Consider the following 26,940-nt stretch of genomic DNA (forward strand, 5'->3'; position numbering starts at 1 on the left):
ACACTCTGTAACCCAGTAGTCACAGAGCTTAATTTAAGGGAGTTTAAAGATTATCTGAAGTTTTCTAAGGATGCAAGATTACCCCTCTGGAATACTTCATCTTATGCACCATGAAACAGTTTTTACTTGGGTTTTCTACTCTATCATCAAAACGCTGATTGTGTATGAAATGCAACATCTCCCCTTGCAACAATCCTTTTATTTGAGAATTAACTCTGCTTAGTGTTTCAAAAATTCACTTGTTAAACAATTTCATCTCTGATTTCTATTTGCCTTAAGCAAAACTGCAGTTGATCAAATTTAAGAACTGCTGCTTTGAAAGTGTGATTTGTTAACTTTGTTAACTTTATGGGATCCGTCTGAAAAATGAATTAAGTTCTCCACATGTCCAAGTCCGCCTCTGGCCAATCACCACTCGAATCCATACACATCCATGGAGCCCCTTTCAACACAGTGGTCTTAATAACTGCTGCTGGCTGTAAACATTTTCCATTCTTTTCAGATAGTAATTTGTACAAACTAGTATTAATCTGTAAGGTGGGTCTACAAGCAAGGAATGATTAAGTATGCTTAGTCACTACAGAGCATTTGAAACGTCCTATTTCACAGCAAACCAAACCTTTCTACTTGGTTTGAAGAAAGGAAGTAGTTGCATTCTGCCATACCATGATTTTGCTTATGCACACACACTCTATCTACATACAAAAGCTCTGTCTTTGGTGGTTCAGTGAGGAAAAAAATAAGCTGAAAACCTGAACACTGTTCACAAAGCAACTGTGAAATAATGGTCAGGGGTAGCATTGTGTGCTTTACTCACGGAATGCCATTTAAAGGTTCACATTTAATCTACAGGACTTTTGGGGCAGATTTCTAAATAATCCAATCCTCTTCCAATCCTTACATGTTCAATCATGCATCGTGTTCACAACTATAGCTTTCACTTGTTCAAATGCATCGTTAGCTTTTTACTTGGTTAAATCATTAGATTTTTGTGTTTTCACAAAACTTTAGGGACTGGAATAGTCATTCAATAGCACCAGATAGTTGGGGGAAAAAACATGTTATCTATAGATCTTCTAAAGAAGAATAAGGAAAAAAAAAAAAGACATAAAATACAAGCCTAAAAATATCAACATGCTTCCTCATTCACATAAATAATGGCTATAACCTTTCTGCACAAATTACTCAGGTAATGACAAGCGGCCCCTCCCCAAAAAGGTCCTATCGTCTATTAGACTTAACTCAATGCTGGTGGTTTCGTGTCCACTGCCTGCAATGGACATTCTGGCAGGAGAAGCCTAGCATGAGAGAGACAAACAAGAAAAAAAAAAAAGGAAAACAAAAATCTCTCACTTATGGTATATTTCTTTTTCCAAAAAACCTAGGAAATTAGACATCATGGAAGTTTAACTAAAAATTCAATCCACAACTAAAAGTGCTCTGTAGTTACAAATTGCCTGCAAACCATTAGGTTTTCACGGGGGAAGCAAAATAAATTTTACTTAGAATGGCATAGAAAGCAACAGTAGACCAAACACTGACTAGAAGAATGCAAAAGGAAAAAAAAAAAACAAAACAAAAACCGCTAAGGACATTTTAGAATTTAAACCCTGTTAAGGAAAAAAAAAAAAGGTGCAATTTTAATTTGTTCATCTGTACCTGTATCCAAACTACTATAGTTTTAACATTACAAAATAAAAAACTGTACCTTGCAGAGTGGAAATGATTTATATAGCATGGTACACATCTCTGTGTTCAAATAATTACAGCTCTCATCATTTTACTTTTGTTAAGAAAACCAAATGACATTTGGCATATGCTGCTGAGAAGTTATAACTCCCTCCTCCCTCCAAAAATTGGCCTCTTAAAGCAATAAGGTTAATTCTGGCAATGTTTGCTCACGGTAACAGTTGTTTTGTCTTTTCTTCTGAAATGCTACATTTGAGACCAAATAAAATATAACAGGTTCATTTGAAAAAAGGGACTAGAAATATGCCACAAAATTATTTTTACAATTCATTTTTGCAGAAATAATCTCTAGGTGAAGCATTTTCTTTTTATACACATATACAAAATTTAAACAGCAATATACACATAATCACAGTGAGGACGTTGGCAAATTCACCATCTGTAGTGTAAATACAAACTGCAAAGCAGCCTTCCAAGAGAACAATGCCACACAGCAAGCAGAGCTGGCCCATTCAATAGCAAACACCAAAACGTCCCTACAAAAGGGAGACAGTGCAAGAAAAGCCGCATGCGCTTTGATACAAACAGCAATTTATGGCTAATGGTTGACAGAACTGTGGTAACAGTGACTCTCTCGCTGCTATGCATAAAGTCCTATGACATCTGCTTGTCTTTATACCATTCCACAAACTCGTCCAACAAAACTGGCCCTGAAGAGAAAGAGAGAAAACATCGTGGCTGTGAGGCTTTTCCTGAGGAGCAGGATGTGTGACCGCACACAGATGGGGAGGACTGAGCGACGCCCAGCACCGGTACTTACATGCTCCATCTTCGTCGTAGTTGCTGAGGTCAAGATTAATTGTTCTGCTGAACTCCAGCACATTGCACCACTGGTCTTTGTTAATGACTTTATATTTTGATTGCTGATGGAGGAAAAAGTAGTATGAATTACTGACACTTAAAATCAACGAATGGGAGGGTTTCAAGCACTGTATGAATCAAAACTTAATCAAGTTCATGTAAGGTTGACTCTTCCATTGAAGGTGTGCTAAGCACCAAGTGAGGAGGATGGTGAGGGACAGCAAGAGCAGAATTTAAGATGACAATGTGTCATTACAATAATTTTATGGGGACTCAAAATAAAATGGCAAGCACATCAAAGAAACATGATTTTATGTCCTTACAAGTGAAAGTTTTAGGCTGCAAAAGCCTTATGGGGATAATATCTACTTCATAGAGGTTGCAAGGATTAAAACAGATCATTTATGTAATTTATGTAAAGCACTTCATTCAGTGTTTGGTGCGAAGTGAGTTCTAAATAAAGGATAGCTCCCATCCATAATCCCCGATGTGATTAGCACTGCTCACTGCTGAGTCGTCAGCTTCAGGTAAGCGCCGCAGAGGGTCATTCGACAGGAAATCACTAAGCGGTGCGAGTGGTCTCAGAACCTGGTGCTCTTGCCATGGAAGAAAATTACTGTTCTAATAATTCAAGACTTGAATCTGATCATAAAAGAAACCAGAATTGCCACAACGTAGTTCTTCTATTCCTCTCAGAGAAGAAATATGCAATATGTATATTTTAAAATACAATATCCCTGGACAAAAATTTAAAAATAAAATTCAGAACTAACAATTTTTAAACCCTCAAATCACTAAAATCAGGAACATAATAAAACAGTACAAGTACATGAAAAGCAAAGAGAGTTGAGCCAATGGTTTTCAGGATGCAAACAAGGAAAAGCTGAAATCAAGAAGCTAAAGGATTACTGTCCCCTTTTAAAAGAAAAATGCAAACTAACATAAGTAACTAGAAAGAGAAAGAGAACAAAGCACAGATCACAAGTTTAATTTTCTAAGCAACTAAATGCAAAAACCAATAATTGAAACAGTCAACGATGCTCCTGAATTGTGCGAAGTCAAATTTGCTCAAGGCAAGGCCTTTCCACCAAAGAACCCTCCATACTCAAATCCTGCTAAACTCTGAGAATAAGAATCTATTTTCAAATAGAGCTCACATACCTCATGGGCTTCTCAGAGACACTGGAACAGTTCATTTTCATTTTTAGATATGGACTATCGTGTATGTAAATACTTATATTAAGGCTGGTTTTTATGCCTTTCCTGAGAAGTCCCAGTTAGTAACGTTAAAAGCAAGTTCTAATAACAGTCCTCAAAGAATCAGATTTGTTGTCAGTTTTTCTAGACCATTACTTAAATAGTAAAGTTTATTTCAAGAGTGAAGCTGGAGTCAAGGTAGGGCCCAGGATCTTCCAAAGACCCAACACCTTCATCCTTGCAAGCAAAGGACATTATTAAAAAAGGGTTCGAGACGGGGGAGGGCAATGAGGATGCCACATATGATAACCCAAGTAAATCAAACTTACGTCTGAAATACTTCCAGTGTTACATTTCATCAAAAACAGCTGCTAATAACCAGTGGCTCGAAAGTTTTGATCGTCAGTGCTTAAAGCAACCAACCAACCAACAATGACGGAATAAAGTATTGGGCTGTTTCCAATACAGATCCGAAAAAAAGTTAAGCTGAAGGATATACTGCCATTTTGCCTAATATTTAAATTGATAGAAGGTCTCCAAGTCAGTTGGAGATAAGAGTCAGTAAGAGTAGATTATAAACTTGTAACACCCTATAATAACGTCAGTAACAAGGCAGATGGCTCTTTTTTTTGTTTTTAACTTTTGCTTAATAAAAATGGAAATTCATCTAAAGCCACAAGAGAAAAGAAATCTATTGCTATAAAGAGCAGTAAATTTCAACAAAAGTAAAGCTCTTAAAATGGGAAGGAGAAAGGACAGAAAGGACACAGCTGTGGCTGTTTCTGAAGCGTCTAACACAGAATGATGTAACACAATGTAAAACACATACGCAGACATACTCAGAAAACAGGTAGCTGCTCACTGACCACTCTGTCGCCATAATTCCTACAGGCAGAAAAGTACAGCAAACGAAAATTGTATAATATGGTTAAATAAATATATTTGGTAGTTCTAAGCAAACAAACATACATTTCATAAAATAACAATTTGGTACCTCTAAGAATTGGTGAAAAACTGGAAAAAGGGGCCAGATTTTTCCTAATAACAGTCCCAACATGCACTTGGCAGTGTTTATGTCTAGGCTGCGCTGGTCCTTTTCCTGTTTAATAAACAAAAACAAGGATGAGCCGGATGCCCCCAAATAATAAATTCCAGTAATCCAAATTTTGTATTTAACTTCAATGACAAATTAGTAAATAGCTCATTTATCATATACCATAAAAACTCTGAATTGGGACTAAGGCCAGGAGAGGGGAGGTAGCCAAAGACAATGGAAGGTCCCATCATTTTAGATACTATATAAATTCACTGTGGGAAAGACTTATGTCAATTGAATGATCACCCTAACACAAAATCAATTAATTATATAGCAGCAGTATCCAAAGTATTTCATGGTATAAGTCAAAATCTGTAACTCAATCGCTTGCTTATTTGACATTTACGATAATTATCAAAATCATAATTGTTGACCCCAAAGCCTGTAACTTAACTCAATGGAGTTTAAAAGACTTCAATTTCCATGCTTAGGAGTCAAGTTTCCTTAGTAAGAGCCACTTTTCAACAATTCTACTTCATTAGTAAATATTTTTCTTATACCGAAACATGTTGAAATTAAATTTGGCTCAAGATAAAATCTTGGAGCTCTGGATTATCCCTCCAAATAAGAGGATGCATTCGTCCACCCTCTTTGTGGGAAAGTAGCGTGTCTATCTCTGCAGTCCTCCTTACCTTAGATTTGTTAGACGTGAATCTCCTAGCAGAATAGTCCTGACTAGTAGCCAAGTGAAAGACAACACTCCACAAGGAAATCAGAAAAGAGATAGTACGTGAACTTGAATATGAGAAGATTACGTTCATTCCCACTATATTTGCAGTCGAGGATCCTAATTTCTCATTCCTATCCTTCTGATAGGTTTTCACTCTGGAACTGTAAGTGGTAATCTTACATAGTCAAAGCTAGCCTCCATGTGGTATCTTTAACTATAGTGGGAATTTGCAAAAGTGCTTTTCTACAAAGGGAGAAAATGCCTGACATATCCAGTTTTGGGCGGAACATAAATGTTTACCAAGTCAAGGGACGATGCTGTGACTACCACTGTCAGTCACATATGCAGCCATACACATACCTCCTGAAAAGTAACGTTACCTCCATGGCTCTAACAGAGAAGTGCTCTTTAGAACATAAAGAATTTCTGATCATGGCACTGAATCTAAAAGCGTAGGAGTTAATACTCAACAACAGCAAACAAAGTAGATGAAGATATGGAAACTTGCTGCGAAGGAAGATGTGCAATAGGTCTGTTTTTTGGTCCCAGCCATAAAACAAGCATTCATGAAGAGACCAGGCTAGATGGCTCCATGTCACCCTTCTCCGTTAAAGGCCACACAACTTAAGTCTGATGATGGTGGGGGTGGGGGGTGAGGGTGGGAACTCCAATTCCACAGCTCTATGCAATCAGACCCAGTGGTAAGAGCTTGGCTGCTAACCAAAAGATTGGCAGTTTGAATCCACCAGGTGCTCCCTGGAAACCCTAAGGAGCAGTTTTACTCTGTCCTATAGCATTGCATGAGTTGGAATCGACTGGACAGCAACAGATTATGCAAACAGGTGGGGCCTTCTTTCCACAGCGTTCTATTTGCTTGTCCCCTGGCCATGTATAGCATGCTGCTCAGGGCTGCAGCACCCACTCCCGGTGGAGAAGAGGATGGTACAAAAGGTGCTGTAGCAATCGTCCACCTTTCACCAACTCAACCTCATTGGTTTGTTGTATTTCAAGGGCTTACGCTTCTGCAATACACTGTGCAAGCAAATGGAAAACTTCCTCTTACCCTGTATCGTAAGTGTGACAGACAGCAACAGCACATCACACTATGAAGCAATCCAAAAGAAAAATGAGTAAACTGTTGAGAAACACATGTGGCCCTGCAGAACTGGGCCACAGTCCATTTGTTGAACAACAGATCTGCAGCACTAGGCTGACAACACTGTTGCTCTGGAACAGTTTTCCCTCTGGGGAGTTTGAATCATTCACTGAACCCAAAATATCTAGTCTTGCCTTGATATATATTGTGCCTTGTTTCAACATCATCAATGCCTATGTCCCCATCACAATGGACATACACTAAGGTGACAAAAAAAAAAAAAAAAGGTACAAAGGACCTGGACAGACTCTTTGCAACAATATAATCATCTGACAAACTGATGATCATGAAGGATTTCAATGCATGTGTTTGGCAGTGGTGCCAAAACATGGAGGAAAGGCATTAGACTCACAGGGTTGGAAAGCTGAACAGCACTCACTTACTCCTGCTCTGCAAAGGTGCCAGACAGCAGCTCGCAATCACTAACACCATCTTCTGCCTAGCAAACAAGAGAAAGATATTATAGATGCACTCACAATCCGAATAGTGGCATCTCAACTGATCACCAACATTGCCTGTAGGTGGACTTGAGGCTATGTGCAAACGAGCAAAACCAGAAACACTCAAAATTCCTGGGAGCCACACAGTCAGAAACACCACAGCAAACATCTGCTACACATCAAAGTAGAGACACTCTCAGACGGCTCCCTGACAATGACCATAATAGCATTCTCTGCAAAGGGATCCCCAGTTAAAAATGAAACAAGTTCCCAGATTGCTATATGGTAGCCATCAACGTTATGGGCTTTTTTTTTTTCCCCTTAATAATCACCTTAACAAATTCTAGGAGTACAGCAAAGACACTCAGAAGCTCCTGGCAAGGGATTTAATAGTACAATGTCAACACCGACCACTCCTGTGACCCTCTGCCCATGGAGTGCCAAGGAGCAGGGGCAGACCAATAGATTCCTGTGTCCTAAGGTTGGAATCTAAGCAGAAGTACCTTGAGATGGCCTGTCAAGGGGTCAACCAGCATCCCCAGAAGGCTTGTCAAAATTTAAGGAGAAAGAAATGGGAACTGTCCTACCTGTCCATTTCCTATCCCAAGATGAGTAGGTATGCATAAACTTTAAAGTTAATTTTGTTTTATTTTCAAATAATAGAAGCTGAATAGGTTCTATACAACAAGGATGTACCCACCCCACACAGTACACAACTAGAATCTACCTCCTTAAATATAGATTAAAAACAGCAGTTACAGAACAAAATCAGGCCTCTAATAATACAGCTGCAAAACCAAAAGATCTTATTGCAAATGTTCCAGGAAGTTAGGTTTTACATATAGCATAAATGCATTCCCTAAACAGGTAATATACAGTAGAGAAGAACAGCAGTTTTATTAAGGACTGATTTGGAGTCCTAACATCAAAGGAGTTTTTGTTTATGTAAGACTGTTACAGTATACATCTTCCCATTAAAATGTGAAAAGTATTTTTTCTTGTGACACAAAACAATTAGGTAGTTAACCAACATGTAAATATGATTATTACAAAGTAAGTTTTCAAACACCTAGGTATTAGATATGGTTTATCAGAGGCCCCCAACTGTTTCCAATTTCCATGAAGTATTAATAGCTCAGGAGTTGTATGTGAAGAGCAATCTTGAATTATTAAACTTACAAAGAAAAATATTTTTAACAGGGGGGAAAAATTATGAGGATTTTCAAGAGATTAGTCAGGACTCAAGAAACAACACACAAGCAACCACGATTCACAAACGTAAATGGCGACAGTCGAGTCAGAAGTCGGTGTGTGAAATAAAAAGGCCTAAACTGAAGACCTGTAACATATATCACATCATCTGAGACCACAGGCATTACAAAAACGGATAAAAAGAAAAGGCAGTCAGTCCTCTCTAACATAGCTACCCAAGTAAAAAGAACACAGGATAGAGAACTCAAATCTTAAACATCGTGGTTCAGATTAGGAAGCTGAAAATATAGGAAATAAGTTTTCTGAATGAGGATTTAAAAAAAAAAAAACACACATTAAAAAAGCAAAGTCAGAAAACTCGAGAGTGCCATCACATTGGGAAAAACAAACCTGAAATAATTATGCTCTTAGAACCCAGCCAGCATTAGTTTACAGATAACAATGTTTACAAACCAATTACTTAAGCTCAACTCTTGACAATTCCTTTAAAACAAAAAGGGGGAAAAAAAATCTGCACCGTAGTCACAGTTCTTCCTTGTCATTTTATATGGCACAATCATATTCTATCACCGTAAGCACTATTCTCAGGAAATAAGCCATTATTTCAAACTTGAGGTTTATAGACACCTAAGTAATGTCAGCAAAGAATGGTTCAATTATGTATTCTGAACCAGGAACTGAGAATCATGACCCAGCCAAGCTGACATACAACCATAACCATAACCATCCCAATGTTCAAGGTAGACGTTTCTTACCAGTTAAGCTAAACTATTGTTTGGTTTTAAGAAAACTTCAGGTTTAAAGTTTAAAGATTGTATCAGGGAGATAGTTTCAGTAGTTCATTCAACCTTCACGGCTCCAGGAAGTCTGGAGTCCATGAGAATTTGAAATTTTGTTCTACACTTTCCCCCTTTTGATTAGTGCTCTCCTATAGAATTTTTGATTAAAATGTTCAGTAATAGTAGCTGGGCACCATCCAGTTTTTCTTATCTTATGGTAAAGGAGACAGTTGTTCATGGAGGCAATTAGCCACACATTCCATATCCTCCTGTCCCTAACTCTGTTGTTCCAAGTGAATAAAGACCAATTGTGCCTTGGATGGCCAGCTTGTAAGCTTTTAAGACCCAAGACGCTACACATCGAACTAGGAGGTAGAACAGAGGTACTAAGCTGGTTATTAAGCCAATTAACCAGGATGTCCAAGCCAAGAAATCAAATCCCACGAAGTTTTTGGTTGTACATAATCAGCCTCAGCAGCTACTCTTTCTTTTTTCTGTCATTGTTGTAAATATAGCTATCACACAACTTTTGCAGTCCAACTTTTTATGGGTGTACAACTTACTGACAGCAATTAAAATAATCAGCGGTGCAACTCTACCCTCAATCAACGCATTATCTCCATCACCGTTAACCCCCCCCCTTCCTCCCCTGGTAACCACCAATAAACTTTGTTCTGCATTGTTGTTGTTGTTAGGTGCTGTCGAGTTGGTTCCAACTCACAGCAACCTTATGTACAACAGAATGAAACACTGCCCAGTCCTGCGCCACCCTCACAATCGTTACTATGTTTGAGCCCACTGTTGTAGCCACTGTGTCAATCCATCTCCCTGAGGGTCTTCCTCTTTTTCACTGACCATCTATATTACCAAGTATGATGTCCTTTCCCAGGGAGCGGCCCCTCCTAATAACATGTCCAAGTACGTGAGACAAAATCTCACCATCCTCGCTTCGAAGGAGCACTCTGGATGTACTTCTTCCAAGACTCATTTGTTCTTCCAGCAGTTCATGGTATATTTGATATTCTCTACACACTTGTCTTTTTTTTTTGTAAGTGAGGTCATACAGTATTTGTCCTTTTGCGACTTACTTCACTCATCATAATGTCTTCCAACTCCATTCATAACGTGGCATGTATCAAGGCTTCATTTCTCCTACTGACTAAGTAGTATTCCATTATATGCATGTACCACATTTTGTTTACCCATTCATCTGCTGATGAGCATGTAAGTTGTTTCTACCTTTTTGCTGTTGTGAATAATGCTGCAATGAACACTGGTGAGTCAGTCTCTATTTGAGTCTCTGCTTTCAAGTCTTTTGGATGCGTACCTAGGAATGAAATTGCTGGATCATATACCATGAGTTGGAATCGACTTGACGGCCCCGGGTTTGGTTGTTTGGTTTATGGTAGTTCTGGAAACCTTGGTGGCATAGTGGTTAAGAGCTACAGCTGCTAACCAAATGGTTAGCAGTTCAAATCCACCAGGTGCTCCTTGGAAACCCTATGGGGGCAGTTCTAGTCTGTGCTATAGGATTGCTATGAGTCAGAATCAACTCGATGGCAACAGGTTTGGTTTTTGGTTTGGATGGTAGTTCTATTTTTAGTTTTTTTGAGGAACCACTAAACTGTTTTCCACAATGGCTATACCATTTAGCATTCCCACCAGCAATGGGTAAGGGTTTCAATTTCTCCACATCTTTGCCAACATTTGCTATTTTCTGGTTTTTTTTTTTTTTTAATCTATTTTAGTCATCCTAGTGGGAGTGAAATGGTGTCTCATTGTGGTTTTGATTGGCAACTCTCCAGTGGCTAATGACACTGAGCATCTTTTCATGTGTTTGGTGGCCATTTGAATGTCCTCTTTGGTAAAGATGCCTATGCAAGTCCTTCACCCATTTTACGATTGGGTTATTTGTCTTTTTGTTGTTAAGCTGCCCAAGTTTTATATGTATTTTGGCTATTAGGTTCTTGTTGGCTATATGGTTTCTGAAGATATTCTCCTCCAGTAGGTAGCTTGTCTTTTCATTTTTTTTGGTGAAGTCTTTTGATGAACTAAAGTTTTTAATTTTTATTAGGTCCCATTTATTTATTTTGTCTTTTGCGGTATGTGCTTGTTATATTAGCTAATCCATTGTTAAAGGCTAGGCCTGACTGACAGCGTTGTCCCTGCTTTTCCTTCTAAGAATTTTATTGTTTTAGTTCACATATTTAGGTCCTTAATTCATTTTGAATTTGTTTTTGTGCATGGTGTGAGGAATGGATCCTATTTTATTTTTCTAATCTGGAAATCCAATTTTCCCAGCATCGTTTATTGAAGACTCTTCTTTCAATGGACTTAGCACTCTTGTCAAAAATCAAATGACTCATTACAACTTCTTAAAGGTTTATTTTTTAAGTAGGAATGCAAGGGTTTTTTTCTCCCCTCAGAGAAACCTCTCATTCTGACCTTGAAGGTTTCCCTTTCCCTCTTTCTAGCAACTTTTCTCTAACTTCATGTCCTTCCCAAGTCCATCTGGAATCACATCAGTCCCTCTAGGACAGCTCCTCTCAGTTACCTTCTGTCCTCTCAGCCCATAAACTTCTCACTCTGAATCTGTCCCACTGTATTAATCTCTTTTTTTTTCTGCATCAAGACTGAAACTTTGTGTTAGAAAAAATCCTACTGCTAAGGAGAACAGCAACACTGTCAATTCAGCCTCCACTCCCAGCAAGGCCCTCAAGGCTGTTGCTGATCAGTGCTTCGCTTATCCCAATCTTTTCTTAAATTCTAAGTGTCAACTCTCTACATGACCTTCAGCGTAATAGCTTGCCTCTACCAGAGAGAATGTAGAAAAATCGTATTTATTGATATTTAGTAACTATTCTCAGATGTGTGGAAAAATTAGTGTATTTAGTCTTTTACACCCATTGCCGTCGAGTCGATTCCAACTCATAGTGACCGGAGAGGACAGAGTAGAACTGCCCCATAGAGTTTCCAACTAGCGCCTGATGGATTCGAACTGCCAACCTCGTTTGCAAGACGTAGCTCCTAACCACTACACCACCAGGGTTTCCTTAGTCTTTTATACCATTCTCTTTATCTAATTGTATTGTTCTCACTAGGCCCTTTTTAAAAGAGGAATTAAAAAAAGGCTATTATATTTAAAGTAATCCAGATAATATTATTTGCTTTTACAATAAATAAAAATTGCATTGGGAAAAAAATTCCCTATGCATAAAAATGCTGTTGTTGCTGTCAGGTGACGTCAAGTTGGTTCCAACTTGAGCAACCCTGTACCACAAAGCGAAACGCTGCCTGGTCCTGTGCGATCCTCACAATTATCATTATGTTTGAGCCCACTGTTGCAGCCACTGTGTCAGTCCATCTTGTTGAGGGTCTTCCTCTTTTTTGATGACACTCTACCAAGCACGATGTCCTTCTCCAGGGACTGGTCTCTCCTGATAACATGTCCAAAGTATGTGAGATATAGTCTTGCCACCCTCACTTCTAATGAGCTTTCTGTCTGTACTTCTTCAAAGACAGATTATTCATTCTTCTGGCAGTCCATGCTATGTCCAATATTCTTTGCCAACACTGTAATTCAAAGGTATCAATTCTTCTTCTGTCTTCCTTATTCACTGTCCAGCTTTCACACACAAATGAAGTGACTGAAAACACCACAGCTCGGGGTCAGGTGCACCTTAGTCCCTAAAGTGACATCTTTACTTTCTGACACTTTAAAGAGGTCTTTTGGAGCAGGTTTGTCTACTGCAATGTGTTGCTTGATTTCTTGACTGCTGCTTCTGTGTGTGCTGACTGTGGATCCAAGTAAAAGGAAATCCTTTACAACTTCAATACACTGAAATACTGAGACAAAATCCACTTGTATGAGAGAATCGGCTGTGGTTTACACATTAATACCTTACCAACTTCCTCTAAAGGAGCTCAGGTGGCGCAGTTCGAACCCACCTGATGCTCCATGGGAGAAGGATGTGGCAGTATGCTTCCGTAAAGACTGGAAACCCTATAGGGTAGTTCTACTCTGTCCTATAGGGTCACTATAAGTCAGAATTGACTCAACGGCGACGGATTTAGCTTCAAGAAGATGCCATAGGATGGTGATGGTCAGGGAAAATGGTGTGACTCTGTAGAGAGGACACTGGCCTGCAAAACCCTGGGGTCTCATGCTGCCTCAACCTCTCTTGCTCTCAGTTTCATCCTCTGCATAATGACAAGACCAAAGACTAGACCAGATGGCCTCTTAAGGTTTCTTTCAGCCCTTAAGTTCCATGACTCTATGATATCTGTAAAACTGTAAGTTCAAGTCAAAGAAACACTAGGAGAAAAATAATAGAACTTTATAGCCAAATACTACTTTTAATTGACTACAAGGCTGGAAGATGGGGAATGAAACTGTCACACCCTTGGGACTGCAATTTCTGTTGAGAGATGCTATAGGAACTATTTTACCTTTATTTCTGGTATTGTATTATAATTTATTTCCTGATATATTGTGATGGGCAAGGTTGTGTGTCAACTTGGCTGGTCCATGATTCTGAGTGGTTTGGCAGTTATGATGTAGTTTGGCAGTAGTATGATGTTGTGATCATTTCCATGATGAGATTTCATATAACATGATCACCTCTATGATGGGATCTGCTATGAGTAGCCATTCAGTTGCAAGGGAGTTTCACTGGGCATGTGGCCTGCACTGAATATAAGCAGGCATTCTGGCAAGGTTCATGGGCTTTTGCTTGCTCTGGATCCTACAGCTGGCTCCTGTTTGTCTGACCTCAGGCTCTTGGGACTTGAGCTAGCAGCTTGCCTGCAGTCTTGCCTGTCGATCTTGGGATCTGTCAATCTTCACAGCCTGTGAGCAAGAGCCCTCTCTGACCTGCTGATCTTGGGTTCACAGGCCCCTGTAGCTACATGGATCAGGAGGAGCCTCTATCGTGACCCATGGACGTTTTAGCCTCTACAACCACATGAGCCATTTCCTTGATGGAAATGTCTCTCTGTATGTATTTATATGCTTGGTTGGTTTTGTTTCTCTGAAGAACCCAGACTAAGGCATATATTAAAGTATAACTCAGAATACTGAATGCACTACATGCCACTGTTATTTGGGATATAATACTTAGGATATTACAATTGTATGAGGAAATTTAATGTCTATTAAAAGTGTGATTTTACATTCTTTGATGGTTACGAGGGAGGGGAGGGAGGAAGAGGGGTATTCTCTAACTAGACGGTAGATAAGAATTACCTTAGGTGAAGGGAAAGAGAGCACACAATACAGTGGGAGTCACCACAACTGGACTAAACCCAAAGCTAAGAAGTTTCCTGAATATAACCAAACACTTTGAAGGACAGAGTAGCAGGGGTGGAAGTATGGGGACCACAGTTTCAGAAGACATCCAGGTCAATTGGCATGACAAAGTTGATTAAGGAAATGTTCTGCATCCCACTTTGAAGAGTGGCGTCTGGGGTCTTAAAAGGTAGTGAGTGGCCATCTAAGATACATCGATTGGTCCCAACCCATCTGGAGCAAAGGAGAATGAAGAACACCAAAGACACAAGGAAAATATTAGCCTAAGAAATAGAAAGAACCACATAAACTAGAGACTCCATCAGCCTGAGACTAGAACTAAATGGTGTCCAGCTACCACCAATGACTGCCCTAACAGGGAACACAACAGAGGGTGCCTGATGGAGCAGGAGACAAGTGGGGTGCAGAACTCAAATTCTAGTAAGAAGACCAGACTTAACAGTCTGACTAAGACTGGAGGGTCCCCAGAAGATATAGCACCTAGACTCTGTTAGCCCAGGACTGAAACCATTTCCAAAGCCAACTCTTTAGACAAAGATTAGACTTGACTGTAAGACATGAGATGATACTTGTGAAGAGAATGCTTCTTAGCTCAAGTAGATACGTAAGACTAAATGGGCAGCTCCTATCCAGAGGCAAGATGAGAAGGCAAAAAGGGACAGGAGCTGGTTGAATGGACACAGAAAATCCGGGGCAGAAAGGAGGAGTATGCTGTCACATTACAGGGAGAGCGACTAGGGTCACGTAACTGTGTGTAGATCTTTGCATGCGAAACTAACTCGAACTATAAACTTTCACTTAAAGCACAGTTAAAAAAAAAAAAAAAGGTGATTTTAACAGGTCTGCTGTGTTAATATATTATCACCAAGAGCTTCTGTAGTAGAAAAAATAAGAGTTGAATAAAAGGGGGAGGGGGAGGCCGGATATGCCCTTTTGCTTCCCATAATCAGAAAACTGGACAAAATATGTGAAATGATGGTTTTCACACACTGCACCACAGGCAATGGAGGACCGTGATCCCTGAGAGAAGGGAAAAAGAGAGTCCTATGATCATACCGCTTACTGCGTGGAGGCAGTTTTCAGACTATCGCACAGACAGAAGGAACCCAAACAGAGCCCAGCTAAGTTGAAGGGGAACAGAGTTTGGAGTTTGGAGAGGTTATAATTTGTGGGGCAAAATACCAGCAAGGAGAAAGCTGCACAGAGGACGAACTGGAGATCTGTGAATGGTCTACTCAAGTCTTTGGTTGAATATTTATCTGTACATGAGGCTACTACCCGAGTCAGAAAAGAAATGAAAATAAATAAGCAGAAATTCCCCAAGCCTATACAGGGCTGGGAATAATCTGTACTCCCGAAAGCCAGAGTGGAGAGATCCCTTAATACACAGGACGCTGGGTAAAACTCTAAATTTGTTTCAAAGAATCGAACTGATTCCAGGTAATTTTATGTACCAGGAAAAAATCCAACACTATTTAAGGGAATACAACAAGATCAAGCAAACAACAAAATAAAATTCACAATATCCAATATCTAATAAAAGAAACTACTAGGCATGCAAAGCAGCTGGATAATACGATGGAACTAGAAGCCAACACTGTTAAAATACCTATTATAAACATGGTCTAGATGTTCAAGGAGGTGGAAGAAAACATCACTATGAGAAAAGAGTGGAAGAAATAAGAGAGACCCAAATGGACCTTCCAGGGATGAAAAATACAGTATCTAAAATGAAAAATATACTGACTGGGAATAACAGTAGATTAGATGCTACAAAGGAAAAGATTAAATTTGAAAATAGTAAATAGAAACTACCTATGAAACAGAGAGGTGAAAAAAAGTTTGGTTTAAAAAAAACCAAAAAACACAGCATCAGTGACTTGCGGGACAATACCAAACAGGCTAACAAATATAACTGTAGTGCCAGAAGGAGAACAGAGGGGGAAAGAAAAAAATATTTGATGAAATAAAAGCTGAAAAATTTTCAAATTTAATATAAACTATAGGGAGCCCTGGTAGCGCAGTGCTTAAGAGCCTGGCTGCTAACCAAAAGGTTAGCAGTTTGCATCCACCAGCTGCTCCTTGGAAACCCTATGGGGCGGTTCTACTCTGTCCCATAGGGTTGCTATGAGTAGGAATCAACTCAACGGCAATGGGTTTGGTTTGGTTTTTGGTTATATACCTACAAATCTAAAAAGCTCAGTTAACTCCAAGCAGAATAAAACATAAGCGAAATTATGCCAAGCCACATCATAATCAACTGAATGGAAAAGAGAATAAAAGCAGTCAGAAAACATAACAAAACAAAAAGACATTATAATAATAGGAAAAAAAAAAAAAAAAGATATAAGTATGACATCAGACTTACCAAAAACTACACAAGACAGAAAACAATGAAGACATTAAAAGTACTGTAAGAATAAACTATCAATCTACAATTGTTTACCCAGAGAAATATCTTTCTAAATAAAAAGCAAAATAAAAGCTTAAGAGAATTCATCACTAGCAGATCTGAATGGTAAGAAATGTTAAATGAAATTTTTTAGGCAGAAGGAAAATGATACCTCATGGAAAACTGGATCTAACCAAAAGGAAACACAGAAATGATAAATATTTAAGTAAATATATAAAGGCATTTTGCTTACATTTTAATCTCCTTAAAAGAGATTTTTTTTAATTTCATGTAAATAATGATAACGATTCTTTGTGAGATTTATAGCATATGCAGAAGTCACATGTATAACAAAAATAGTATAAAAGATGAGAAGAAAAAATGAACGTATACTGTTGTAAAAAGGTTTCTGGAGCATACATAAAGTGGTATAATATTACTGAAGTGAGATTATGAAAATTTAAAGATGTATACTGTAAAGCCTAGAGCAACAACTAGAAAAATAAAACAGATATAGCTAATCAGGCAATAGTGGAAATAAAACGGAATCATTTAAAACAAAAACAAAACCTCAATCCAAAAGAAGATATGAGGAGAGGAAAAAGAAACAAATTGCAGATGGAATAGGTGGAAAAAAAAAAAAAAGAAAGATAGATGTAAACCTAACCATATCATTATATTAAATTTAAATGGTTTAAGCAACTCAAGACAGATATTGTGAGACTCAATTATATGCTATGTACAAAAAACCCACTTTAAATATAAAGACACAAATAGGTTAAAATTAAAAGCGTGGGAAAAGATACCCTGCAGAATTTAATTAAAAGAAAGCTGGAGTGGCTCTATATCAAACAAAGGAGACTACAGAACAAGTAATATTATCAGGGATAAAGAGGCATTTCAAAATGTTAAAAGGGTCAGTTCATCAAGCGGACATTACAATACTAAAATGTGTACAAAACTAGTATCAGAGCTTCAAAATACATGAAATAAGAACTGATAGAAGTGACAGGATAAGTAACTATAGCTGGAGAGTTCAACGTTCCTCTCTCAGTAATTGATAGAACAAGCAGAAAGAAAATCAATAAGGAGATGGAAGACCTGAACTCACTATCAACCAACTTGACCTAACTGACATTTACTGAACTCTCCAGCAAACAAGACCAGAATATTCATTTTCTTCAAGTGTAAAACGAGATTCACAGCAGACCACATTCTGGAGTGAAGCCTCCATAAATTTAAGTAGACTGAAATTATACAGGGTATGTTCTCTGATCACAACAGAATTAAACTAGTTATAGATAAAAGAGATATCTGGAAAATCCACAAATACTTGAAAAATAAACAACATACTTTTAAAAAACCAATGTGCCAAAAAAAGAAGCCACAATGTGGAAAATATTTTGAACTGAATGTAAACAGAAATACAACATATCAAAATTTGTGAGAGCTGAGGAAGGATTCACTAAACAAACCCCTAGCAGAGTTTAGCTGAACCAAATCTATTTGGTCATTAAATAATGATTAAATATGGTGGTTGTTATTCATCATTACAGAAAAATGCTTCATTTACCAACATTTATTGAGACCCTCCTTAACAGCAAAGAACTGTGCTGGCTACTATTGAGGCTAAGAAGAAAGAAAAGGCATACTCCGTTTATCTGCCAGGTAAAATTAAGGCCTGTACCCAAACGTCAAAGCCGAGATGGAGGAGATACCAAGGCTATGTAAGTGAGGGCAGCAAGATCCCTCTCAGACAGGATAATCCCAGGAGGCGGCCTGAAAGAGGAAGCATCTGGCCTGGGCCCAGAAGCTGGCAGTGGATAGAGCTATGAGAGTAGAAATAGGGTTCCAGACAGGGATACAGTTTGAGCAAAGGCAGAAAGGACAAAAGAGCAGGTGGCAAGTTTAGGGAAAAATAGCTAATTCAGTTTCACCATAACACAGAAGACACGTGGGTCAGGAAGCTGGGGACTCCACTGTGAGGGCTTGGAGTGACTTGCAGACTGGACTTGGAGTCAGAAGATGTAGGTTTGAGACCTGGATCTACAAAACAGTAGATGTGACCATGGTCAAATTTCTCCATTTCTCTAAGGCCCATTTTATTCCCTTGTAAAGCAGGCTGAAACCATCCCTGTCTGCCATTCAGCTGCTATGGAAGCAACTGCACTATACATACCATGAAGCGCCATATTAACATAAAGGCGATGGAAGGTACTTAAGGCTCTGGTGAGCAGAGAGGTGACCAAGGGGCACAGGGACTGAAGGAAGATGACACCATAATGATGTGAATGTCAGAGAAGTAAAATAATGTGGAAAAAAGGTTACTATAAGAGTGCACACGAAGAATTAACAAGGGACTCAGCCAGTGTGCTGCAGTGGCAGCCAAAGGAACCCTTGTGAGATGAGACAGGTGACTAATGGGAATGGGGTAATCAGGGAGGATAAAATGGAACAAGATGTGAAATGGGGTATCAGGAAAATTCCAACCCCTGAACAGAGAAGTGAGAAAACAGGGATGATTTTGGTGTAGAAGGTACAATGCTTCTAAATGAATTTTATCCACACTACAGCTGACTTTTAGGAGGAAAAGCTGCCATGTAATAAAATATTTAATGATAGAAACTATGCATCTATTCTAAAAGCATCTGCCACGTAACTTCTACATACTATTACACAAATGCTAATCAGTAAAACACTGCATCTGAATTTTGCCTTATCATTTCTATAATATTTTACAAAGTACTATAATGAAATGTGCAAAAACCTAGAGTTGGAAAAACAAAAGGGAAGAACATGCTCAGCATTTCTCAAGCTGAAAGAACTGAAGAAAAAATTCAAGCCTCAAGTTGCAATATTAAAGGATCTTATGGATAAAATATTGAACGATGCAGAAAACATCAAAAGAAGATGGAAGGAATACAGAGTCACTGAAACAAAAAGAACTGGTCGATGTTCAACCATTTCAGGAGGGAGTATATGATCAAGAGCCGATGATACTGAACGTGGAAGTCCAAACTGCACTAAAGGCTTCAGGAATTGATGGAATACCAACTGACACGTTTCAACAAATAGATGCAATGCTGGACGTGCTATCTCATCTATGTCAAGAAATTTGGAAGACAGCTACCTGGCCAACCAACTGGAAGAGATCAATATTTGCGCTCGTTCCACAAGAAGGTGATCCGATAGAATGCGGAAATTATCAAACAATATCATTAATACCACACGCAAGTAAAATTCTGCTGAAGATCATTCAAGTACGGTGTAGCAGTACATCAACAGGAACTGCCAGAAATTCAAACCAGATTCAGAAGTGGACCTGGAACAAGGAGTATCATTGCTGATGTCCGATGGATCTTTGCTGAAACTAAAGAATGCCTGAAAGATGTTTACCTGTCTTTTATTGACTATGCAAAGGCATTCAACTGTGTGGATCATAACAAATTATGGATAGCATTGCAAAGAATGGGAATTCTGGAACACTTAATTGTGCTCATGTGGATCCTGTACATAGACCAAGAAGCAGTTGTTTGAACAAAACAAAGGGATATTGAGTGGTTTAAAATCAGGAAAGGTGTACATTAGGAGGGTTGTATCCTTTCACCATATTTACTCAATCTGTATGCTGAACAAATAATCTGAGAAGCTGGACTATATGATGAAGAACACAGCATTCGGTCTGGAGGAAGACTCATTAACAACCTGCGTTATGCAGATGACACAACCTTTCTTGCTGAAAGTGAAGAGCGCTTGAAGCACTTACTGACGAGGATCAAAGACTACAGCTTTCAGTATGGATTATACCTCAAAATAAAGAAAACAAAAATCCTCACAACTGAACCAACAAGCAACGCCATGATAAATGGAGAAAAGACTGAAGTTGTTACGTGTTTCATCTTACTTGGATCCGCAATCAACGCCCACCAAAGCAGCAGTCAAGAAATCAAAGGATATACTGCACTGGACAAATCTGTGCAGAAGACCTCTTTAAAGTGTTAAAAAGCAAAGATGTTACTTTGAGGACTATGGTACACTTTACCCAAGCCATGGTATTTTCAGTTGCCTCATATGCATGATAAAGCTTTGAATTATGGTGTTGGCGAAGAACACTGAATATACTATGGACTGTCAGAAGAACAAACAAATCTATCTTTAAAGAAGTATAGCCAGAATGCTCCTTAGAAGTGAGGACAGTAAGACTTCGTCTCACTTACTTTTTGACATGTTATCAGGAGAGACCAAACTCTAGAAAAGGACGCATGCTCGGTAATGCAGAGGGTCAACAAAAGCAGACGACCTTCAATGAGATGGACTGACACAGTGGCTGCAACAATGGGCTCAAACATAGCAACGACTGTGAGGATGGCGCAAGACTGGGCAGTGTTTTGTTCTGTTGTACACAGGGTCGGAACCTAAGTCTTTATGCATGTTTGTTTTTATTACAAGGTTGCAATAATGCAAAAAACATGAAGGAGGGCACTACTGAAAACTGCTACTGTGTTCTTGCAGATGCATTAGAATTCATCACCAAATACATCTCTGGGGCTGAACCGGCAGAGCCAAAGGGGGTAAAAAAGTAAAAAAGATCAGTATGATGGCAGGAAAAAAGAAAAGAATCATTTATCACCTAGTTCCCTGTTTTTTTTTTTAAAAAAAAAAACATTAAAAATGCAGTCCTTTTAAGAAAGCTTAGTCACCTGACTCCACCAGGCTTGCGGACAAAATAGAAAACACCATTCCTGAATAAAGTATAATTGTATGGGCTGTGACTTGTGTTTGGATGAATACAATGCCAACTGCTGTTTCAGAGTTCACTACCTATGACGATCAGGCTGAAAAGTAAGACTTATTTCAGTCGGATATAACCACTCTCCTGTACTTGGGCCTGGCTCGCTATGGGACAAACAGATGACCACATTTCAAAATGATGATTAGAAGAATACATTTGAATAATGTTAACTACAACTGGCTTAAATTTGAAATTTAAATGATTTCCAAATACAGTGATAATACTTAATGTGAACCTGAACTAGCATGTTTAGCTTATTCCAATAAACTCAGTTGGCAAAGGTTTGTTTTGTGTGAACTGAAACAGCAAAACCTTTCCAAGTTGATCTAACAGACATTTATTTAGAACAGTATCTATCACATGCCCATTTATAAGCTACTTTTAAGCCAATCACAAGAGCTATTAGATATCTTCCACTACAGCTTTGTGCTACCATACTAAATTTTTGCCCAGAACCAGGGTTAGTTTAAAAGTGTACATGTAGGAAGAAATGCTAACTAGCAACCTGGGAGTAACTGATTCAACTTTTTTGCTGTGGAATGAAAAAACAAACCTCAAAAGGCAATAAAAAGACGAGTGGGGGAGGAGGGAATAGCTGGATAGGCTCCAGAGAACTCACCCGTGCAAAGTCAAATGCATATCTGTAAATAAGTTTAAAGTTTGTAGAATCATTTAATAATGATCTTAAGTAATCCAAAGTATTTCTTAGCTTTTCTGTTGTATCACATCTAGAAAAACAGAATAAAGGCAAATTATAACCTGAGTTTTTTCTTAATTGGGACAGTAATATATAAAACACAATAGCAAAAGGAAAGAATAAAAACCCTAAAATTGGAACACATCCATGCTAACCCGTTTTTCTACACTTAAATTTTTTTCAAATATACAGAAGAGCTAAAATAGTAAATAAGCACCCATATACCCAACCCCTCGATCACCCAAGGAACATTCTGTCACATTTGTGTCCACTTTCTCTCATATATATGTGCTAATTTTTCTCAACTATTTGGAAGTTGAAGACATTATGACACTTCATTCCTCAACACTTTAACACCCCCAAATACAAAGGTGTTTTCCTACTTAATCACAATAGTAGCATCACTCTTAAAAAGTGTCCTAATGTTGACTTTCTTATCTAACGTACAATCCATACACCAATTTCCCAACTGTCCCCAAAATTTCCTTTATAGTCATTTCTTTTCAATCCAGGATCTAATCAAAGATCACACATTGCTTTTGAGCTGTCCTATCTCATCACAGAAGAATGTCTCCTCTTTATCTTTCTTGATATGGAAATTTTTTGAAGGGTACAGACCAGGTGCTTTGTAGAATCTCATTTTGCCAGATGAATTTCCCATGACCATATTTAGGTTACACCCTTTTCATAGGAACACTACATGTGATGGTGTGTCCTTCTCAGTGCATCCCATCAGGAGGCTCATGACATCAGTCTATTCCATTATTGGTAATAGTATGTTGGCTCATTTGGTTCAGGTGGTGCCCACCAGATCCCCCATTTTAAACGTACTTGTTCCCCCTTTGAAAAAAGTAAGTAAACTGTGGGATGGCATCTTGAGAATGTGAATGTGCTGTTCCTCAATGACTTTTCATACCCAAAGGTTTTAGCATCCACTGATGATATCTGCCCAATTACTACATTGGTAATGCAAAATGGTGATTTCCAAATTCTAATATCCCTTCAACATTTATTAGCTGGAATTATTTTGTGAAGAGTTCTGTCCACCACCTTTTTTATTTCCTGGATTTTAGTTTTTAATTCAGTATGTTATAATCTGTTACTGTATAATACTTTTTTGATGTACAAACTGTCCCAATTTGTGCTGTGGTCCTTCAAGCTGGCTCCAGTGTCCTTCTGACATGTCCCCGTCAGTCTTTACGTAATTCCTTGCTTTCTGGAATGAGATGTTCCTGCTCACTTTATACTTTCTCTGCCCCCGATTTGAGATTAGCCATTTCTCCAGGGAGCCATGGTGATGCTAACCTATTTTTAACAGTAAATGACACATTGTTTACTTTTTATAAGGAAGTAGGCTAACTGGTTATTTTTACAAATTAGTTTTCTGTTTGCAGTATCTAGCCCTTAAAAATAAGTACCAAGAGTCACCATTTTTGCGAACAATATGAAAGGCTTTCCAATGATGGATCTTCCCTCATGTTCCCCTGTAGAGCGTTTACTTACTAAGTATAGATAATACATATTGCAAGTAAAATCAACATAAATATAACTTATAAACTAAGATATTATTCATAATAAAGTACACTGGCTTATTTTTCAGCAATAAAGTTGTGAAAAGCTCCTTTTTTTGTATCTAACTACAAATAAGTTCCCGTGATCTCTCTACTGAGATGAGAAACCACTTAGAAGCCTGAAAGTAAACATTTAATTTCTATGGGTCCAGAACAGTTTACAACGTTCTTTATTTCCTTCTGATGTGTAATAATAAAAAAGATAAGTCAGAAACGGTTTCTTCAAGGAATGACACATAAGCTGAGAACTGGAAGGTAAGTATAGATTCTGGGGGAGGAAGAAGGGTTATCCAGATATAAGATGCAGCACTGCAAAGGACCAGTGGCAGAAGGGAGCATGGCCAAGTCCAAAGGACTAAAGAAAACCATTATGGCTAGAGTGGAAAAAATAAGAAGAAAAGTGAAAGATGAGACTGAGAGGGAGCTGGGCCCAGGCCATAAAGCGCTTCTGCGGTCCACCGTTAAAAACAAACCCGTTGCCGTTGAGTCGGTTCTGACTCATAGTGACCCTATAGGACAGAACAGAACTGCCCCATAGGGTTTCCAAGGAGTGCCTGGTGGATTGGAATTGCCGATCTTCTGGTTAGCAACTGTTATGCCACATGGTTTTTCCACCCAGGTTTTGTGGTCCACAGAGAGTGATTTTTTTATTGAATCCTAGAAACAATGGAAGCCGTTTCCCATTGCAGGAGAAAACGTGATCGGACTTGCATCTTGAAAAGCTCTCTCTGGCTCTCCGTGGAGAAGGGCTTGGCAAAGAAGAGATTCCAACAGCCCAGTTACAGACCTAGTGACAAAACCCAAATGACACACATAAAATGACGAGTGGGAGTCTGGGAGGCAGGAATGGGAGCAGGGCTTACTTTCCATTCGGTGTGCTACTGTATTTTTTTTTTTTAACCATGTGTGTATAAGTAATTAATAATAATAATTATTAATAATAACGATGATGGGAGAGGGTCAACGAAGAGGGAAATCAACTAATCCCAAAACACATAAAGCCCAGTTCCTTGCCCTTCACTGGAAAGGAAGGTCAAGACTAAAGTCACAGTAAATCTGCCAGATTTTGGCTAAGGTTTAGCTTAATTCTGCCTAGTGAGGGGAAGAAGAGCAGATGTTTGTTTTAATAGATTCAGGAGTAGAAACCACCCATTAAGAGAACTACTGTATCCAAACCAAAAAAACCAAACCCAGTGCCATCGAGTCGATTTCAACTCATAGCGACCCTATAGGACAGAGTAGAACTGCCTCATAGAGTTTCCAAGGAGCGCCTGGCAGATTCAAACTGCCGACCCTTTGATTAGCAGCCGTAGCACTTAACTACTATGCCACCAGGGTTTCCAACTACTGTATAATAAATAAATAAATAAAGTAGCTGCGAGTCTTTGGGCAGAGCGTCAAGGCCCAATGGGAAATTCTGCAGCATGTCTGGGAGCAAGTCCAGCCACCCTGGCAAAAAAGATGTCCCTATGATTGAAAGATACCCTAGAGGCCTTCGCCACAGTGCAGAAAACTAACAGTTCTCTTATTTTAAGTATAAAATGCACAATGTACTACTGCCATTTCATTTATTAAGGATGGTTACATGGGTCTGAGCTAATATTGTCAATATAGAGTTTAATCTGCTTTAACTGGACCTTGTCCCACAGAGCCTCTGGACTAACCTCCATTAGGGAAACAGGCTGAGTCACCGGATCAGGAAGGAGCCACAGGCTGCCATCTAGTGGCCTCTCCACAAGAACGTTGGCTACCACTACTATCAACTGCTGTTAAGTCGATTCTGACTCGTAGCAACCCTATAGGACAGAGTAGAACTGCCCCACAGGGTTTCCAAGGCTGTAAATCTTCATGGAAGCAGGCTGCCACATCTTTCTTCTACAGAGCGGCTGATGGGTTTGAACCACCAACCTTCCAGTCAGCAGCCGAGTGCTTAACCGCTGTGCCACTAGGGCTCAGAATGTTTTCAGAGGAACTCAATGTTGGTGGCGCAGTGGTTAAGAGCTCAGACTGCTAACCAAAAGGTCAGCAGTTCAAATCCACCAGTCACTCCTTGGAAACCCTGTGGGGCAGCTCTACTCTTAACCTGTAGGGTAGCTATGAGTCGGAATTGACTCAACTGGCAATGAATTTGGTTTTTGGGGTTTTTTTTTTTTGGCTTTGCGACGAAACAGGCTTGGGAAGTTCAAGTAACTAACTTAAGACTTATTACAAAGTAGCCATATCTTAAACCCCAGTTTCTCCCCATGGTAATGTGCAATAGAACTCGTCACAGACTAACAGTGCCATACCTCTCAGAAGCATCACTTCCCAAAACTAGGCACATAATGTGAAATCGTTTGAGTTTTGCAATTGTAACAGATTCAGAAGTGACAACAATCCCCAAAGGTTATAAAATCAGACCCCTACACATTAGCAAAGTCAACTTACTGTTAGGCATTTTATGTCAAACTTTTTCAGCTTTATGCCTTTGAGGCTCGCAAGAACTGCCTTTATATAATTCCCACACAGTGACAGTTGTTGCTCCTGACAGACCACCAGGCAGCACGCGGAAAGGAGGAAGCGCGTTAGTGAAACTGAGCTCTGAGGTAGCACTCCTCCATTACCAGGGGAACGGCCTTGGTCCTGTCACTCAGTCAACCCAAGGGTATTTTTGCAGTCTATCATCAGTTCTATGCAAAGTTAGCTACAACTCTAACACATCTTTTATTTTCAGCTTCAACATCTCTATTAGCTTAATTCATCAGGATAACCTGAAACCTGAGTGGTGGAATAGGCAACAAATAAAACAGTCAATCAAAATAAGAGCTGTGTGTTCTCTGACAGAAATGGATCCAGGGACCTTCAGGATGGATGTTCCCTAGCGGCTGTTCTCATTTCTCCCAATACTCCCACAAAACAGTGCCTGTTCCAGACTGATGGGCCTTATGGAGACCATGTACACAGTTCCTCTGGAGAGTATCAAGGAGATGAATTTCTGAGTACCCAGGTGTGAGCCCCATTTCATCACTTAGCCTATGGAGACACTCAGTGGCAGACACTAAGCAAGTGGCAGAACTAATTCAAAACCCTCTCTGGTTCCA

At 39.1% G+C, this 26,940-nt stretch overlaps 1 protein-coding gene across 1 annotated transcript in view; it reads right to left on the bottom strand.

Moving 5' to 3' along the window:
- Window positions 1-520: 520 nt before the first annotated feature.
- Window positions 521-26,940, bottom strand: part of DCUN1D4 (defective in cullin neddylation 1 domain containing 4) — a 97,921-nt gene continuing 71,501 nt past the window's right edge. The window contains 4 exon segments of the mRNA XM_049886258.1: window positions 521-2,399; window positions 2,510-2,612; window positions 4,742-4,846; window positions 22,212-22,320. Coding sequence (XP_049742215.1) covers window positions 2,344-2,399; window positions 2,510-2,612; window positions 4,742-4,846; window positions 22,212-22,320 — 373 coding nt within the window. The 3' untranslated portion in view covers window positions 521-2,343.

Source organism: Elephas maximus, chromosome 5 (genome assembly GCF_024166365.1).
Source record: "Elephas maximus indicus isolate mEleMax1 chromosome 5, mEleMax1 primary haplotype, whole genome shotgun sequence".
NCBI lineage: Eukaryota > Metazoa > Chordata > Mammalia > Proboscidea > Elephantidae > Elephas > Elephas maximus.